This window comes from Helicoverpa zea, chromosome 14 (genome assembly GCF_022581195.2).
Source record: "Helicoverpa zea isolate HzStark_Cry1AcR chromosome 14, ilHelZeax1.1, whole genome shotgun sequence".
NCBI lineage: Eukaryota > Metazoa > Arthropoda > Insecta > Lepidoptera > Noctuidae > Helicoverpa > Helicoverpa zea.
This window is the reverse complement of record NC_061465.1, coordinates 8,889,277-8,907,214: the sequence shown is the minus strand read 5'-3', so window position 1 is coordinate 8,907,214 and position 17,938 is coordinate 8,889,277. Positions and strand designations below refer to the sequence as shown.

At 36.6% G+C, this 17,938-nt stretch overlaps 1 protein-coding gene and 1 non-coding gene across 2 annotated transcripts; one reads left to right on the top strand and one right to left on the bottom strand.

The window, feature by feature from the left end:
* The first annotated feature begins 1,338 nt into the window (after positions 1-1,338).
* Positions 1,339-13,313, top strand: LOC124636504 (putative ATP-dependent RNA helicase DHX57). Its single transcript, XM_047172619.1, has 18 exons — positions 1,339-1,516; positions 1,591-1,750; positions 2,312-2,460; positions 2,675-3,647; positions 4,410-4,619; positions 4,970-5,249; positions 5,587-5,688; positions 6,227-6,405; positions 8,973-9,127; positions 9,535-9,717; positions 10,098-10,348; positions 10,735-10,982; positions 11,113-11,187; positions 11,410-11,616; positions 11,932-12,006; positions 12,177-12,423; positions 12,709-12,797; positions 13,104-13,313. Exons 1-18 carry the CDS (start codon positions 1,449-1,451, stop codon positions 13,245-13,247), a joined length of 3,795 nt encoding a protein of 1,264 aa, XP_047028575.1. The 5' UTR covers positions 1,339-1,448; the 3' UTR covers positions 13,248-13,313.
* LOC124636707 lies at positions 5,399-5,517 on the bottom strand. Its single transcript, XR_006985144.1, has one exon. It is a non-coding gene; the product is annotated as a 5S ribosomal RNA (ribosomal RNA).
* Positions 13,314-17,938: the final 4,625 nt, after the last annotated feature.

Sequence of the window (17,938 nt, the reverse complement as noted above, 5' to 3'; positions counted from 1 at the left end):
TTTGACGTCGTTAAAAAAAGCACACAGTTCATTGCTTCATAATTCTTTAATGAACAAATAAGATACCCATGAATATAGGACGATAAAATAAGTAAATACCTACGGTAATATTGATAATAATCTAGGAAAAAATACCGTCCTGTAAGGATATTGGCTTAGGCAATGTGGAACTCTACCTTCTCAAAAGGAATCAATCAAAGGGCTTGTGTTTGTATGGAAGTTGTGCAAAACACAGACATTACATGAATGATTGTAGTTATTTATTTGCAATGCTGTTTAATATTGTAATTGCTAATCAGGTTAAGTGATAAACAATCTAGGCATTCATTGTAAGCTGAGCACGTAAAGAAAAACCCCATTTAGTTAAATAAATTGAATTAGATTTAATACTGCATTGTTTTATTGTCTTGTCCACACGTGGAGTACTAGCAGTGTCTAATTATTCAATCAAATAATGATTTACAAAGTCCGTAAGTAGATAAATAAATAGAGTAGTTTCGTACCGCAGTCTCACTCGCATCCTAAGTTAAATAAAAAAAAAATAATAATAATAACGTTTATAGACAAGAAAGTAACATATATTCTGGTGGTTGACGTCGAGCCACAAACTAAGCTCTGCTTGTGTCTTGTGGCTCAGAGTGCGATGTTTCATTATAAGTTAGGTACATAATCTTGGCGTTACTATAGATAAAATTATCAACGAATAGAACTTAAATTAGGGTTTAAATTAAGTTAAACAAAATCATTTAATAGCTATTGGAAACTACCCTGTACCAAGTCTCATCTGAAAAAGCATTCTATCTGCAAGTTTCTTAAAACCCACGAAGCAATTTTGGCCCAATACGGGATTGGAATCCGAGACCCCAAGCACGGCAGTCACCAGGATAGTGGATATTAAGTTAAGCAGTCAACATGTACCTAAGTAGGTTTTATAACGCAGTAATGATTCAATGAATCTAAAGTTTTACCATTAATTTATTTCGATGAAACTAAGGTACTTTATGTTTTATACTGACAATGAAAAGTACAATTTATCATAAAATTCTACATTCTAATATCTAACCATTTTCATAAAGTTTCTGAGTAAAACGAGAGTTAACTGAGTAAAACGGATTTTATTACGTAACGTTTTGTTATTGCAATGGCAAATATATGTAGTTCTCTTATTTTTATTTATTTTACGGACAGACTGATTATTAATAACTGTATTAATAAAAAAGTGTTTATTTTACTTAAGCACTTAAATAAAAAAAATAAACTTTTCATATAAAAAAAAAAATATGTTCTTTGGTTTGACGTTTACACGCATGTGAAGTTACAGTAAACTAAACGCAACTTTGACATAAGCAGTCGCGATTTGCTTGCACACGTCTTGTAAATTGTACGTTTTTGTCAAAGTTTTCACGATTTTTTAATTACATATTTCGTTTACAAACACCACCAACATCATGGATCATGAAAGCAGGCAATTGGCTCAAGATTTCTTCCTTCGGGAGCCGGCAGACCCTCGAATACGGTAAATAAGATAGTAGTTATATTTTGCAAGGTTTGTCGTGATTTTTCTTTTAAATGGTGTGGTTTTTGTTTCAGGAAGGCTAAAGTGGAACCTCAGGAAGAAGATCCTCATCCACACCTTCGGGTTGAGATGCAAACTGTCCGTCTGAACTCTGATTCTCAGAAACTTGTGTTGGACACATTGCGGTTCATTCATGGCCCTGACTTTAAACTTGGGAGCGCCAGTCTTTATAAAGTAAGCTTTTAATTTAATAATGTGTATTGAAATAAATTTATTTTCTGTAATTTGGATCTAAAAATCTTAAAATTTAGGTACGCTAATGGTTCTGTTTTTTTTTTTTTTATAAAACTATGTATTGTCATAAAGTTGTGCAATATTCAGTTATTTCCCTTGTTACAAATGGTGGTTCTGATTGGAAAAATTTTTGTTGTTTAGATATTTTATATTGTACTAGCTTTTGCCCGCGGCTTCGCTCCCGTCAACTGACTTCTCTACTTTACCCTATTTTTTTTTCATAAGAACCTTCTCCTGACAATAACAAACACAACAAAAAAAGAATTAGCCAAATTGGTCCAGGCGTTGTTGAGTTATGCGCTTACCAACACATTTTGCGATTCATTTTTATATTATAGATTATTTTTTGTAATTGAATTAAAGCATACAAATACAAATGAAATTACATACTCTCTAGTAGACTAGACGTGCACTCTTGAATAAGTATTTTCAAATAGTTTTGCTATAAGTCCTAGCAATCATATTTATTTTCCAATTTATTATTTTTATTTATTTTTTCAGGACAAAGGCTCAAACTTAGGCAATAGATACTGGATGGAGCGAGGTAACCTTATAGTACAAGGTGGGTGTGACTACTCACTGACAGTTAAGCCTGAAATAGAGACTTCAGAAGCCAGGCTGAGGGCATTTGCACTAGCTAAGTTGGAAAGGTATGTATACCTTCTAATATAATAAAACTGAAGAGTTCGTTTCTTAGCTGAAAAGAGAGAACTAATCTTAAAAACTATTGCACTATATTTAAAAAAATGTTTAATTATTAGATATCTATTTATTGAAGGCTATAGGTTATTTTATATTACGTTAAAATCACCTCTTTTAATTATTAAAAAAAAATACTGGTAAGTTTTTTTATATCATTTTCAGATACAATTTCCACAAAGCCCACTGTGCAGAAGCTTTAGAAGTTGCTGCTGAGAATATAGAAAAAGCACTCGAAATACTCTTCCTCAAATATTTCAAAGTAGACTTTCAAGACAAACCAGAGAGTGTACCCACTGTAGGTGAATTGCTAGAAATGAGGAATGATGAAAAGGCTGTTCTCGAATCAATTTATGATAACACCTTTCAAACTAAAGATCATAACGTATGGATAGTAAAATTGAATCTAGATTACCTTACAAAAATGTATGAAAAAGTTGATGTTCCTAAGAAAAAAGTTAACATAAATTACAACCACAATACTAAAGCAAAACAGAAAGAAGTATGTAAACTGTATCTAAAAGGACCCTGTAGGTTTGGAGCTAAATGCAAGTTCTTACACGAATCAAAAGAAGAAAAAACTCCAGACCACTTAGACACTAAAGAGAATACAAAAATTACTTATGAGTTAGAAGTAAGGTTTCCGGAAGATACTGTCTACCCATACCAACCTCCTTTAATATTTTTCAAAACGGAAAATAAGACTAGTGTTATACCAGAGCTTACATGTCTAAAAGTTACTCTAAGGCTTTTAGATGAAGCAAAAAACCTAGCCCAAGATGGTATACCCAGTATATACTCACTAGTTGAACTTTTAAACAATGAAGATGAGATATTGAATTTTATACAATTTGATACAAGAACGTTCCCTGCTCCATCGGATGCCTTATTCCCTCAATTGATAGAAGATTCTAGTATAAGTAAAAATAACTTACCGTCACATTACAAAAAAGGTGAAAATAAGGACAATAGGTCCAATATTAATTATGAAGAGTTGTTCAAGGATGATAAGGAGATCGCTAAACGGTGGTTAGAGAAAAGAGATAATGATAGATACAATAGAATGATGTCGGGCAGAAGAAAACTGCCTGCTTGGAAAAAGAAGAATGAAATATTGAATACCATAAAGAAATCACAGGTTTGTATTTAATTTAATTTTAAATCATAGACTCATTTTTGTGAGTTTATTTCTTGTAAATATTTAATATGTAAAAATTATTTATTACATAAAAGTTCTTGGTCATTAAATTAAAGTCAGTAGTAGTCAGTAAAAGTTGAATATGACTGACTGACTACTATTGACTTGAATTTCATTTTGCCTTGGCAAAGGTTGATTACAGTAAAACTATTAAAATAAATTTAATGTTGAAGATAATGTAGAAGGAAGTGGAAAGTTGATACTTACATCCTAGCCTATACTTTATTCTACTTATCTTAAGTGCCTGCATAATTATCGGAAGCCTAGTAATAGTAATCTTATTACAATTGTAATTGGTAAAACAACACCTGTCCATTATTAACAGATTAACTACCTAAATGACAGTTGTAAGTGTTAAGCAAATATGTACTTTATTATAATGAGCAATTAACATAATCTTGTAATCTGAGCTGTAAGCCATTGTAAATAAATGTTATTATTTTCCTTAATAGTCTGGAGGTCTAATCTGTTTCATGTGTCAGATAGGTTTTAAAGAAATATATATGACTAGCCTGCAATTTCACCCGCTTGACACTTCCTGCACATGGTTAAAAAGTTGTTAAGCAATATTACTGCCAACTTACATCAAAATCCATGCAATATTTTTAGCATGAGACATCTATCCATGCATACCCACTCGTGTTTAGAACATTAGGAAGGATTGATATTTGCTTGTTTTTAAAAATTAATTATGACTTTCAGGTAGTCGTTATAAGCGGTGAAACAGGTTGCGGCAAGAGTACACAAGTGCCACAATACATACTAGACAATTGGTTGGAAAACTTCGACAAAGATGGCGGCGACCACGTTGAGATCATATGCACTCAGCCTAGAAGGATATCTGCTATTGGCGTCGCTGACAGGGTTGCTGAAGAAAGGGTGGAGAAGACTGGCCAAGTTGTTGGGTATCAGGTATGTCTATATAATGCTTTACGTTGTACTCATCTTCGAGACATCTCCCGAGCCTTTTCCCAACTTTGAAGGGGTTGGCTTCCAGTCAAACCGGATGCAGCTGAATACAAGTGTTTTACAAAGAGTGACTGCCTATCTGACCTCCTTAACCCAATTACCCGGGTAACAAAATACCCCTTGGTAAGATACAGCAAGACTGCTTCAAAACATATAGGTAGGCTAGGGGCCAGGGTCATCCACAGGATAGTTCTAAATCATGTAATGAGATAAATACTGTATGTATTAAGTCAAATGTTTGCATGATGGTGTATTTAAGTAGTTTCCTAATTTATTTTCCGTTATGTTTTCAGATAAGACTTGAAAGCAAAGTTTCGTCCAAAACCCGTCTTACATTTTGTACCACTGGTATTTTACTACGAAGGCTAGAATACGACCCGCAATTAAAGTCCGTCACACATATATTGGTAGATGAAGTTCACGAAAGGTCTGAAGAAAGTGACTTCTTGCTGCTCATATTGAGGGACCTTATCAAAGTCAGGAAGGATTTGACGGTCATACTAATGAGTGCTACGTTGAATGCCGATCTCTTCTCGGATTACTTTGACAAAGTTCCTGTTTTAGAAATACCAGGTAAGTCTTATTCACAAAAAAAAAAATGTTTTAAGAATGAAATTTTTTTATATAAGAAACTATCATACATCATTATAAAACATGCATATTATGTACACTTACTATTTACAAAAATAAAATTAAAATAGAAAAATTGTAAAAAAGCAAAAAGTCAACGTCACGCGGTGTTCCCAGGCGGTCACCCATCCAAGTACTGACCGCGCCCGATGTTGCTTAACTTCGGTGATCGGACGAGAACCGGTGTTTTCAACGTGGTATGGACGTTGACGATAGCTGTCTCGAAATTCTTCACTAGTATTTGATACATGTCGTCAATATTATATTTTTTTATTTTTAGGTAGAACATTCCCAGTGGAACAACTGTTTCTAGAAGATATAATGGAGATGACCAATTATGTTTTAGAAGAGAATGGTCCATACGCCAGGAAACTGAAGAAAGGTACAAATTAATCCTATAAACATTTAAGTACTTTTGTTCTTAAATACTTCTCATGATCCTACCTAATTATGTAGAAAACTCATCATCCTCTTGCCCGTTTCCCAATTTTATTTAGGACTAGCTTCTGCCAGCGGTTTCACCCGCATCCCGTGGGAACTACTTTCCGTACCGGGATAAAAAGTAGCCTATAGCCTTCCTCGATAAATGGGCTATCTAACACTGAAAGAAATTTTCAAATCGGACCAGTAGTTCCTAAGATTAGCGCGTTCAAATAAACAAACAAACAAACTCTTCAGCTTTATAATATTAGTATAGATTGGCGCAGCATGTCTTCAGTTTCGATACTCTTCTATCTGCCGTTATCTCACAAGAAACATTATTTTAACCACATCGATTTTCAGACAATCCGTCTACCGATTCTCTGTACTCTCCTAATCGTGTTGGAAAAAACTATTTAATAAAACAAATACACTTTTTTATGATATTTTTTTTGTAATGCAGTAGCTTTTAACTTATTGTTATCTTTTAAATCTTCCAGGTGACCGCAAACAAGACTTGGAAACGGAACTAGAGACATGTGACGTCAGAGCCGACGCCAACGAGCCTCCTAAAGTGTCGATACGCGACGACAACCTTAACATCGGACAAATGGTCGCGCGGTACCCCAAGTGTAGCAAGGTCACTTGCAAGAACATGTACCTTATGGATACTGAGAAGGTATTGTATAATATAAACTGACTATATGTTAATTGGCTATCGGCTTTTTTCTCAGTAGTGGGTCATTTGAGGTTGAATGAATACATTTTTATTAAGTTAATCTAATCGATTGTTGTATGTATTGCTACGTTTCTCGGTCACTTTTTGTTGTTCTAAAAAATAATTGTGTACAAACTTATAATAGAACAAAATTGAAATTGAATCCTTTGTTCTCAAAAGTAAGTAATCTCGGCCTTTGTTACCTGAATGCCCAAACGAAATTCCAACAAAATGGTAGTCACTGGACCTCCCTATGACTGTTTATGTCGATATTTATCTACCCCAAAAAAAATTATTTATTTATTTATTTTTTTATTTATTACACTTTTTGCACACATTTTACACAAAAACAATGTACAAAGGCGGACTTAACGCCTTAGGCGTTCTCTACCAGTCAACCTTTAGGTGGAGGAGAAAGGACAATGCCAGGGTCTGGGCTCTAAGTTTGCCCAGCAGTGGGAGTAGTTCCAGCTGGTTCCATAGTGCACTCTGAACACGAAATCCAAATATTTTTGAAATCGGTCCCAGAGGTCCCGAAAAAAACCGGTTCAAATGTTCTCCATAGATAGTCACTTTATGAAGGCCAAGCCATTTGCCCAGAAGTGGGAATGGTTAGAATAGGTTTTTTACTTCACTGTTTACACGAAGTCCAAATATTTTGGAAATCGGTCCCAGAGGTCCCGAGAAAAACCGGTTCTAATGTTAAACTTGAACAGTCACTTTCTAAGGCCCAAGCCATTTGCCCAATAGTGGGAATGGTTAGAATAGGTTCTTTACTTCACTGTTAATACGAAATCCAAATATTTTGGAAATCGGTCCCAGAGGTCCCGAGAAAAACCGATTCAAATATTCTCCATAGATAGTCACTTAACAAAGCCTGAGCCATTTGCCCAGCAGTGAAAGTGGTCGAAATAGGTTCTTTACTGCACTGTTGACACGAAATCCAAATATTTTGGAAATCGGTCCTAGAGGTCCCGAGAAAAACCGGTTCAAATGTTAAACTTGAACAGTCACTTTATAAAGCCCAAGCCATTTGCCCAGTAGTGGGAATGGCTAGAATAGGTTCTTTACTTCACTGTTATCACGAAATCCAAATATTTTGAAAATCGGTCCCAGAGGTCCCGAGAAAAACCGGTTCTAATGTTAGCCAGCCATTGTTAGCAAGCCATTTTGTAGCCACAAACCTAACAACCTCTTTTCTTAAAATGACATTCAGATAGTTAGTGGTTTCACTGTTAACAGGATAAAAAAAAAACAGAAATAGACGTTTAAAGGTAACTGTTGTTTCTCTTGCTTTTCAGTCTCTATCTACCACAATCAGTTCTAAGTTCGTGTAGCGTCATGCAACTTATATCCGTAATGGCAATGGACAAATCTTATCAAGACGAATAAAATAAGCTCGAACACGAGGTAGTAAATAGATGCCGTTGAGGAGTTCCCTCGTCTCGCTGTCGTCTCCATCGTCAGGTCTGGTCTTAACCTCCACTGTTTTGTGGTGTCGGAGACATATACCCGAATGACAAGTTTTTATTCGATATTCGCTAACAATTTTTCCGAGAGTTCCCTATTGTTTTAAGGTTTCTATCACCAGACCCTGAACCGAATTACAAAGGAACCATTTGGAAAGTAAATCCTTTCAAACAATAAAATGATTGTTTAAATCGGTTGGTAAACGACGGTGTTATGCACGCACAAACGTAAAAAGAATACAAACGAACTGAAAAACTCCTCTATTTTTTGAAGTCGGTAAAAAAAAATCTCGTTCAATACCTCGTATTTGTCGATTAATATTATAATGCATTTCAATTAAGGTAATAAAAGTGGAAAAGTTAAGAGTTCGTAAGCATATTTTTCGTAATATTGAATAAGAGTCAAACCAGTTTTTCTCAGGACTCCTGGGATAGATTTCGAAATATTTCGGTCTGGGACCTATTATAAGCCTATGGAACAAAATAAACTATGCAGTTACTGTGGGCAACTCTTGAGCCCAACTTCCATACAAAGAATAGCATTGTCCTTTCATGGTAGGTGCACTAAATATAAAAGAAAAATCGAAAATATATACGTACATAGAATTATTATACATATACATAATACTAGCTTTTGCCCGCGACTTCGTTCGCGTGGAATAGTGACTTCCGGCAGATTTGTGTGTAATGACACCATTGCGCGATTAACGCCATCTATCTACGGAGCATAGGAACAGCTCGATATTTGACCAATAGATGGCACTGTATGTCCGTAATAAATTTTATTTTTTATTTTTTGTAATAAAAACTATCCTATGTCCTTTCTCAAGTTTCAAACTATGTCTGTACCAAATTTCACACAAATCGGTTCAGTAGTTTAGGCGTGAAGAAAAGACAGAAAGAAAGACAGACAGACAGAGTTACTTTCGCATTTATAATATTAGTTTGGATTTAATAAACTTTAATACATATATAAATTACACAAAATTAAATTAAGTGTCTAATATCTATGCAATCTCAATTTTTTGTGCTTTAATATTTTAATAACTTTATTTACAGATAAATTTAGAACTCGTAGAACACGTGCTAACATACATAGTGAAAGGTGATCACCAGTGGCCGCGAGAGGGCGCTATATTGGTGTTCTTACCCGGCATCGCAGAGATTATGTCTTTGCATGACCAACTGGCGGAAAGTCATACTTTTAGTCCTAAGTAAGTACAGTGCTTATTAAAGGTTATATCTCTTTTCATTTAAGCTTTTCAATTTCAAAAATTCTTTGGTAGCCTTTGATGAATTGATGATCAAGTCCTTTGATCTAATTGCCCTTACCTATTAATTCGACCTAACCGATTCCCAGGTCGGCAAAAGTTAATATTTATCTAATGATGTAATTTTTGATAATTGCTCCCTTGAATTAAATCCTGTGGTTTGCAAATATGTTGACCTCTACTATCCTAAAGACTTGACAGTAACAAGTTACATTTTATGACCGTTTAGGGTCACTTCATTAAGGTGAAAGAGGGCCGTATTACGTGTTTGTACCGCATATATAATTTTTTCATGCAATTTATTTATTTATATAGATCTTTCATTCTTATATCCTTTTAATAATTTCCAGGACCGGAAAATACCTCCTAGTGCCCCTCCACTCGACACTCTCAAGCGAGGAACAAGCCCTAGTATTCAGGAAGCCTCGACCGGGCGTCCGTAAGATCGTGCTGTCCACCAACATAGCTGAGACTTCTGTCACTATCGACGACTGTGTGTTTGTCGTTGACTGTGGCAGGATGAAGGAGAAAAGGTGGGTGTTTTTTTGTATATTTTATTAAGGTATGCTCAATAAGGTTGTGAAAATAATTATCAACATTGAAATTAGTAAATATTGATTAGCCCTCGACTGTTCTAAGTCTCTATAAATAGACTTATGTTGGGCAAATATGTACTATGGAATAGTCATTTTTAACCTGTGCAAGGTTAAAACAAAAAAAAGCAGTTTCGAAAGTCCTTGCTTACTACTTCTTACTAGTTAAAAGTATTTTTATTGATTTATTTGGTTTCTCCTTTAGATAAGACATAACACTTCTTCTGTAGTCGACGATACATATCAGAACTTTTTTCCTCCAAGTCATTTATTAGTCTTAGACAGTAACTTATTCGAACAATAAATCTTTTATTCCCCAGATTCGACTCAAACCGCAACATGGAATCTTTAGACCTTGTCTGGGTATCCCGGGCCAACGCGAAACAACGCAAGGGTCGAGCCGGCCGAGTGATGCCCGGGGTCTGTGTACACCTGTACACTTCACACAGATATAACCATCATATACTGGAACAGCCGGTCCCTGAGATACATAGGGTGCCTTTAGAACAACTGGTGTTGAAGATCAAGATATTGCCGCTGTTTCAAGATATGAGCATACATGAAGTATTAGGTAAGTGAACGCTTAGTGGTTAATTTGGTCCGCAAGAGTTCAGTACTATTTATAAAAAGGTATATCTACCCGAAAAAAGCCGAAAATCGATCTCAGTGGCGTGCACTTGGAGAGGCCTATGCCAGCAGTGGACTGCGATAGGCTGATGACGATGATGACGATGATATCTACCTGTATAAAGAAATATACTCCCAATCCCTTCTAATAATTGCAGGGCAAACAAAATCTAAGTCGCTTTGCACATGGAACATTAACGGAGACTGCGACCACAGCATCCATATAGAAACTCTTCAATAAGTTCACAGTTGCCTCAACTAAAGTTGCTCCCTGTGCCAAGCGCCTAAGTGAACAGACCATACTCAATATTTCATTTTCTCAATTTCCAGGCAAAACAGTAGAACCGCCGACGAAACAGAACATAGATGGTGCTCTCTCCCGCCTGCAAGACGTCGGGGCACTAGACAAGGCATACAGTCTGACGGCGCTGGGCAAACATCTCGCGGCCTTGCCCGTAGACGTCAGAATAGGCAAACTTATGCTGTTCGGGGCAATATTCTGCTGTGTGGACTCTGCATTGACTATGGCAGCGTTTTTGAGCCATAAAAGTCCTTTTGTTGCACCGTTTGGGAAAAAAGTAAGTCTAACTTATTGTAACAACGTATTGCCAGTAGACGTCAGAATAATCAATTTTATGTTTTCGATAGGAGGTATCTACTATCTAACTATATATATATTGTTTCAATATTTTTTTCTGCCATTTTCAGACAGAAGCAGACGCGAAAAGGAGAGAATTTGCATGCTCTCAAAGTGATCAGCTTACAACTTTAAGGGCTTATCGGGTAAGTAGAGAAAATATTTGAGGCAGATGGAGGATAGATAATTTTTCATTCCTAGAGTGTATACTTTATATCCTTAAAATGAGACGGTTCTCAATTCGGATATCTGTAATTTTTTTCTACATTTGTAAAGAACACTCGTACAACCTCTTTAAATTCTCCACATTAAAAAATAAAAACACTCGGATTGAGAACCTCTTTTAAAAAATTATTTAAAACTTCCAGAAATGGCAACAAGCAATGAAAAGCAGTACCCACGCGGCGCTAGTGTTCGCGAACGAGAACTTCCTCTCCCACAAGACGTTACTCATGTTGGCGGATATCAAACATCAGCTGTTAGGCTTATTGGCTTCTATAGGGTTTGTGCCCGACATGCCCGCACTGAGGAAGAAGATGAGGAAGGATTCCGTGGCTAGCCTTACTGGGGACGAGGTAAGGGAATTAAGTAAATTTATAAACATATTTCAATTTAAGAGACTTACGGTGAGTTGCACCATAACTATAATGATAACAGAACTATTTGAAGTTGTCAAATCGCCGATGTCATCAATGGGTGGCAAGTATGCGGCTCGTTATGGTTTGATTATCGATATAGGTAAATGGTGCAACTGGGTCCTATTGTAGCAAAGAAAAATCTGTTGTTGATGATTATTGTATTTTTTTGGAGTATGTACAAAGTCAACCATTATCTCGAAAGGGACTCTTTCAGGGTTTTTTATGTCTATATAATTTTGTGTTTTGTTTCAGTTAAACACAAACGGCAATAACGACAAATTACTGGCAGCTATTTTGTGTGCAGCTCTATACCCAAATGTCGTCAAGGTAAATATGTTTTTTTTTGTTATCTTTACCTGCTGCTAAAAAATAATCTGGCTTTAGACACAAAGAACTCTGTCAACTGTTTCATGTAAGTACCATAAAAAAAAATTGATTGGATTTGATATAAGTCTTGTCAAATCTCTTTGTAATAAAACTTTTTACTCCCTTTACAGGTACTAACCCCCGAAAAATCGTTCCACATGCAAGCCGGTGGCGCAATACCCCGCCAACCGACACCCGACGAGTTGAAGTTCAAAACTAAAACGGATGGCTACGTAGCTTTACACCCGTCTTCTGTGAATTCTTCTGTAGGGTACTTTACGAGCCCCTATCTAGTGTATCAGGAGAAAGTGAAGACAAGCCGGGTGTTTATAAGGGAGTGCTCTATGGTCCCTCAGTTGCCGCTTGTTTTGTTTTCTGGTAAGTTTTTTTTTGGCGAATATACCTTGTGGCTGGTGTAAAAAGGATGGTTTTTACATGGTTTTGAGTTTTGAAATGGGTTGTGTTTAGAACAGAGTTTCAAACGTAATACAAAGGGTTATACCTTTATATAATGCCTATATATGCATATTATACAATTAGAAAGTGTGAAATAGTGTTACAAAAATAGTGTTAAGAAAATTAAACTACTACCTTGCTTGGGTGAACAACCTGTAACTGAACTAGAGTATGGGCTTAGTTAAAATGATGCTATTCAAATTTCAGGTTGCAGTTTATCAGTGGAACTCCACAGCGGTACATTCATAGTATCTCTAGAAGATGGTTGGATTATGTTCCAAGTGGAAAAACACGAGGTGAGTTCAAATAATTATCTTAAACTACTTTATGCGTTACGCCATACTAACACTAGTTCAGTATCAAAAATTTATGGTATAACTTTTCTAGCTACATCTATACCAAATCTGGATTAACATCATACAGTAAAAATTAGTTTTTTGGCTTGAACGCGTTGATTTCGGGAATTAAGTACTAGTGAGATTTGAGAAATTCTTTCGGGTTATTGATGAAGGCTATAAGCTACTTTTTATCGCCGGTAGAACCACTGGTGGAATCAAATTTATTAATCATCCTAAACTTACGCATTATTTCAATATTTCCAGGTTGCAGAAATGCTAAAAACGATACGAGTTGAACTAATAAACTTATTAGAAGAGAAAATCAACGACCCCAGTTTGAACTTACTACACTACGAGAAAGGTAACCGAATAATAAAGACTATAGTGCAAATTGTTACTAAGGACTAATTAGTTATAACAAAGCGATCTGTTGTATTACAACTAATTTATGAATTTAATACAGGTGCAATTGAATTTTGTAATTTATTTATTTATTTTCGATATATTGTGACAGGTGCTAAACTTTGTCCGTCATACCACAGAAACTTTTAAACGTCTGTTGAACACTTATCTAAATAAAATGACAGATGAATGAATCTAAATAAAATGATGAGAATGACGTTGAAATAAGGTCCGTTATGCAGACACACTTTTTTTAGACAACTGTTCAACAGATGTTTAAGTTTTTGTAGTAAGGCTGTGTATGGTTGCCTGCCCACGTCCGATAATCGGTGACAGTTGTTTTGTAGAAGAGAGAGAGAACCACCATAGATAGAACACACTTAGATATAGTGCAACGCACGCGTCCTACAAAAAGGCCGTCAGAAAATCCTTGTCAGACTGTCCTATAAAAAATCGGTCCGATTAATTATCTATCCTACAAAAAGTCTGACGTGGACGGGCTACCTAAGAAATAGTGGTTTGATTGTTGTTGTTTTGATGTTTGTGAATTTTTTGGGCAACCTTTTAGGTGTATAATGCACTACTTTTATAAACGAGTAAATAAGTATGTTATTGAAATGAAATAACTCCAGTCAAAATTGTATCAAAATCAATGAATCAATTAGTATTGATAGACGAATCTTTTATAAATTAATCAAATAAATTAGTATTATATAAAAAATATGATAGACACAATCCTGCTTTAGGCGATTATCACACTGCCCCGCATGATGCAGCGTAGTGCGTGGATGCGTTTTTTTCTGTTGCTTGTAAATAGCTCCGTTTGTATGGAAAACACGCATAGTCCAACACACTGAAAATGCATCCACGCGCGTTCATGCGGATCACGCGCATACACGCGGAGAAACACGCACCCCCGCGCGTAGCTGCGGGGCGAGACGCAAGGTATGGTGATCTTCACACTGCCCCGCATCACGCTGCATCTTGCGTGTCGACGCACCTACGCGCGTTCCTGCGGGAGTGCAGATCTGCATCATCGTGCGGGTTTTTCACGCACTCACGCGCGTAGGTGCGTTTTGTAAATTCACGCACAGCGAGTTCCATTTTCAAATATACACGTCACGCCCATTCAAAATCACGCGCGGCATTGCGGGATTCAGTGTGCCATACCTTGCGTCTCGCCCCGCACCTACGCGCGGGGGTGCGTGTTTCTCCGCATGTATGTGCGTGATCCGCATGAACGCGCGTGGATGCATTTTCAGTGTGTTGGACTATGCGTGTTTTCCATACAAACGGAGATATTTCCATACAACGGAAAAAAACGCATCCACGCACTACGCTGCATCATGCGGGGCAGTGTGATAATCGCCTAAGGCACACTGAACCACTGTGATTTTGAATGGGCGTGACGTGTATATTTGAAAATGGAAGCCGCCGTGCGTGAATCTGCTGAACGCACCTACGCGCGTGAGTGCGCGAAAAACCCGCACGATGATGCAGATCTGCACTCCCGCAGGAACGCGCGTAGGTGCGTCGACACGCAAGATGCAGCGTGATGCGGGGCAGTGTGAAGATCACCTTACGTACAGTCGAGCAACAATTGATATGTATTTTTATTTGTAAACAGCGCCATCTATTAATATCATACTGAACTAACGAATGCGACCACGTTGTTAATTTTGCAACGTGTTACTAGGTGGCGCTAAAATTAGTGAAAAGCTTATGAAGTGAATTTTCGGTGCAATTTTTTGGCATAAAAAGATTATGATGTAAATAAATTATATTCTAGTTATGAAATTCCTACTTAACATGTAAACCTTTTACTACCATCCAAAGCCTGAAACTTTCGAGATTGTAATGACATTTCACTAGATTTATTCTTTTTGATATTTGTAACGAATTAAGCCATTTTTGGCTCCTTGAATAGTTAAAACGTATAGGGGTACCTGATTTATTTATTGTACACTTGAACAAGATCTCTGATAAATTTAATACCTATGAGAAAAGTATGTGTTTATAAATTAAGTTCTGTGATGATTTAAGGGCCTCGTATTCGATACGCTAAAATCCACACTTCATTCGACTTTTGAGACCATAACACTTGTGGCGGGAATAGTTCGAAACAGTGGTAAGTTAGGTAGAAATATCGGCACGAATCTTGAGCGCTGACCTTCACCTGCGCAGAAGTGATTTATTAGCAAAGAACCAATCCCGAGTGACGGCTATGACGCGATGCACTGCGGGCCAATCACCGCTTTAGTCCGCCCCCGCTCCTCACTTCATACCACAAAAGGGACCCAATAAATTACTTCTGCGCAGGTGGAGGTCAGCGCTCAAGATTCGTGCCGATGATTATATGTTCATTATTACTTATTCTTTGTAAATGAATTAATAAAATGCACTATTGCACATTCGATTGGTATTCTGCACTGCTTGCTTGTGATGGTTAATTTGACATTGTTGAACCTATCTCTGGTTAACAATTCAACAGATAGGTGTAAAATGTGTGATATTATTACCAATTAAGTTTGTTCCCAACTATTGTCCGTCTTCAGACACAAAACTTAATAGACGTAGATTAATTTACATATTACGCTGTGTTTCATCTGGATGTAGGGCTGCCATCTCGAATTTCGCCAAACCCGGACAAACATTTAAAAAACCCGGACATTGGGCGTAAATCGCATTTTTCCCCCGAACCTAATTTGTAATCCCTTTACTATTAACATATACTTAAATTCAATGAGGTGCTTCCTTACATGAAAAGTGTCCGGGTTTTCCCCGGACACTTCTTGAAACCCCGCCCGGACGGCCCCCGGACGGCCTCCAAACGAGGACAAATCCGGGGAAACCCGGACGGATGGCAGCCCTATCTGGATGGAATCTAATGTCTAGGGCAACTGTTTTATTATTCCAAAACAATAGTTACTTCATTTATGTCACTAAATACCAAAAGTAAATATTTTTTTCCTATAAAAGCGTGCAATATCATATAGAAACTTGGTCTGTAACATTGTCTTAGATAAAGCTGGGAAATATTGCATGTAATTAAATTCACAATGTATTAAAATGGAATCTTATACACCGACAATAACCGATAATTTATAATATAAGTAGACGAATTGTAATTTATTATCAGAATTGTGTAAATAAATTATTATTTTGTTGAAAACTGTATTCTTATTAATTTCTCTCATAGTCAAATCCAGTTAACTTATCATATTGACTACTGCATCCCAAAGGGTGACTTTGCTAGTATTATAATAATCACCTACTTAATAAATCAGTCTTATTTAAGTAAGATATAATAATTTATATTATGCTTTGACAATAACGTATAGGTACATAACTATACCTCAAAAAAATCACCTAAATAATCTGAAAAATCACCACCCCCAAAAACGGCCTTCTAATAAACACAAAAAAAAAATCACACAAAAGATTGAATAACCTGCACCCGACGCCCACAAATCGCACAATAGCCGAACACACCACGATATATTGACGCCATCCATCACACCACTGTCCAACATTTACCTATGTCCCTTCCAAACAAGCCTTTAATATTTCAGAGGTAAAAAATGTTCTATTCGCGAACGATTTCAGTAGTTTTGGGTCCCTAGTCGTAAAACACACGTGTTTTGGTGTGTTACATGTGTACTTTAAAGGGCGAACTTTTGGGTTAGGACCGTCCGAGTTGGTTTAGCGTTGAGTGATTGTGGATACGACTATGGATTTTAGGGAAATGTGATTGGTTGTTTCTATGGGAAGTACCTAGGTATTTTTGTAGTTATCTAGATTGTTAGGCTTCCTAGAAATACCTACATTTATGTTGGGAAAATCTTTCTCGCAATGATGAACAATGAAATAAGTTAAAAAAAATTAAGCTATATTGTGAGAATTTAATTTTGTTGAATGACGTGTGTGACTGTTAAGCGCCATCTATCAGCGAGTAGCTTAAGGAAATTTTCGATACAATAATCATTTTCAAATATAGATGTCGCTACTAGCATTTCTAGTTTATTGGGCCGGAGCGCTAAAATGACGCTTCGTCCGACATTCTTTTGCTAAGGAATTTTTAAATAAGTTTAGTATGTACTTTTCATGAAAAAAAGCCTGTTAAAGTAACTTTTTAGGTAGGTACTTTGCTTTAACTTGAACAGTTGTTTTAAGAAGACTGCCATTATTTTGTCAATGAACTTGGGCCTCAGAATATTTCCCAAACCATACATCATTAATCCCCAACCTTTTTACCATCGAATCTTATCCACAGAGGTCCAACTAGCATTGGTTCCGCCATCTCGAGTCCTGTCACGTAGCGGCCGGCGTGTAATTGGCGCCATTTACGTACCGTCCCGCGGCCGCCTCGCTGCACGTCCGTGCCCCTCAACCTTGTGAACCAATATGTTGTGAGAAACTTTGTAAGCCTAAGTATGTTGGGTCTTAGTTTGTTTTGACAGAATCGAAATAAAATTGGAGTGAAATTAGGCACTGCTAGCTTAGCTGAATCCCAGCAAAGGGTTAGTTGCAACATCTTAGTTGATAATGTCATGTCCACCCATAATCATCAACTTTAGATTAAGTAAGCAAATTACCTAGATACCTACTCAATCTAACGAGAACTTGACGAACAATAAAATGTACCTACTCAGTTGTATAATGTGTATGGTTTGGGAGCAACTTGACACGTCCGATCC

Excerpts from the sequence above, each read along its gene's own strand:
- LOC124636504 (XM_047172619.1), top strand. The coding sequence starts at position 1,449 with ATGGATCATGAAAGCAGGCAATTGGCTCAAGATTTCTTCCTTCGGGAG. Across the intron at positions 1,517-1,590 it reads CCGGCAGACCCTCGAATACG|GAAGGCTAAAGTGGAACCTC; the intron begins GTAAATAAGATA and ends TTTTTGTTTCAG. Across the intron at positions 11,188-11,409 it reads CAACTTTAAGGGCTTATCGG|AAATGGCAACAAGCAATGAA; the intron begins GTAAGTAGAGAA and ends TAAAACTTCCAG.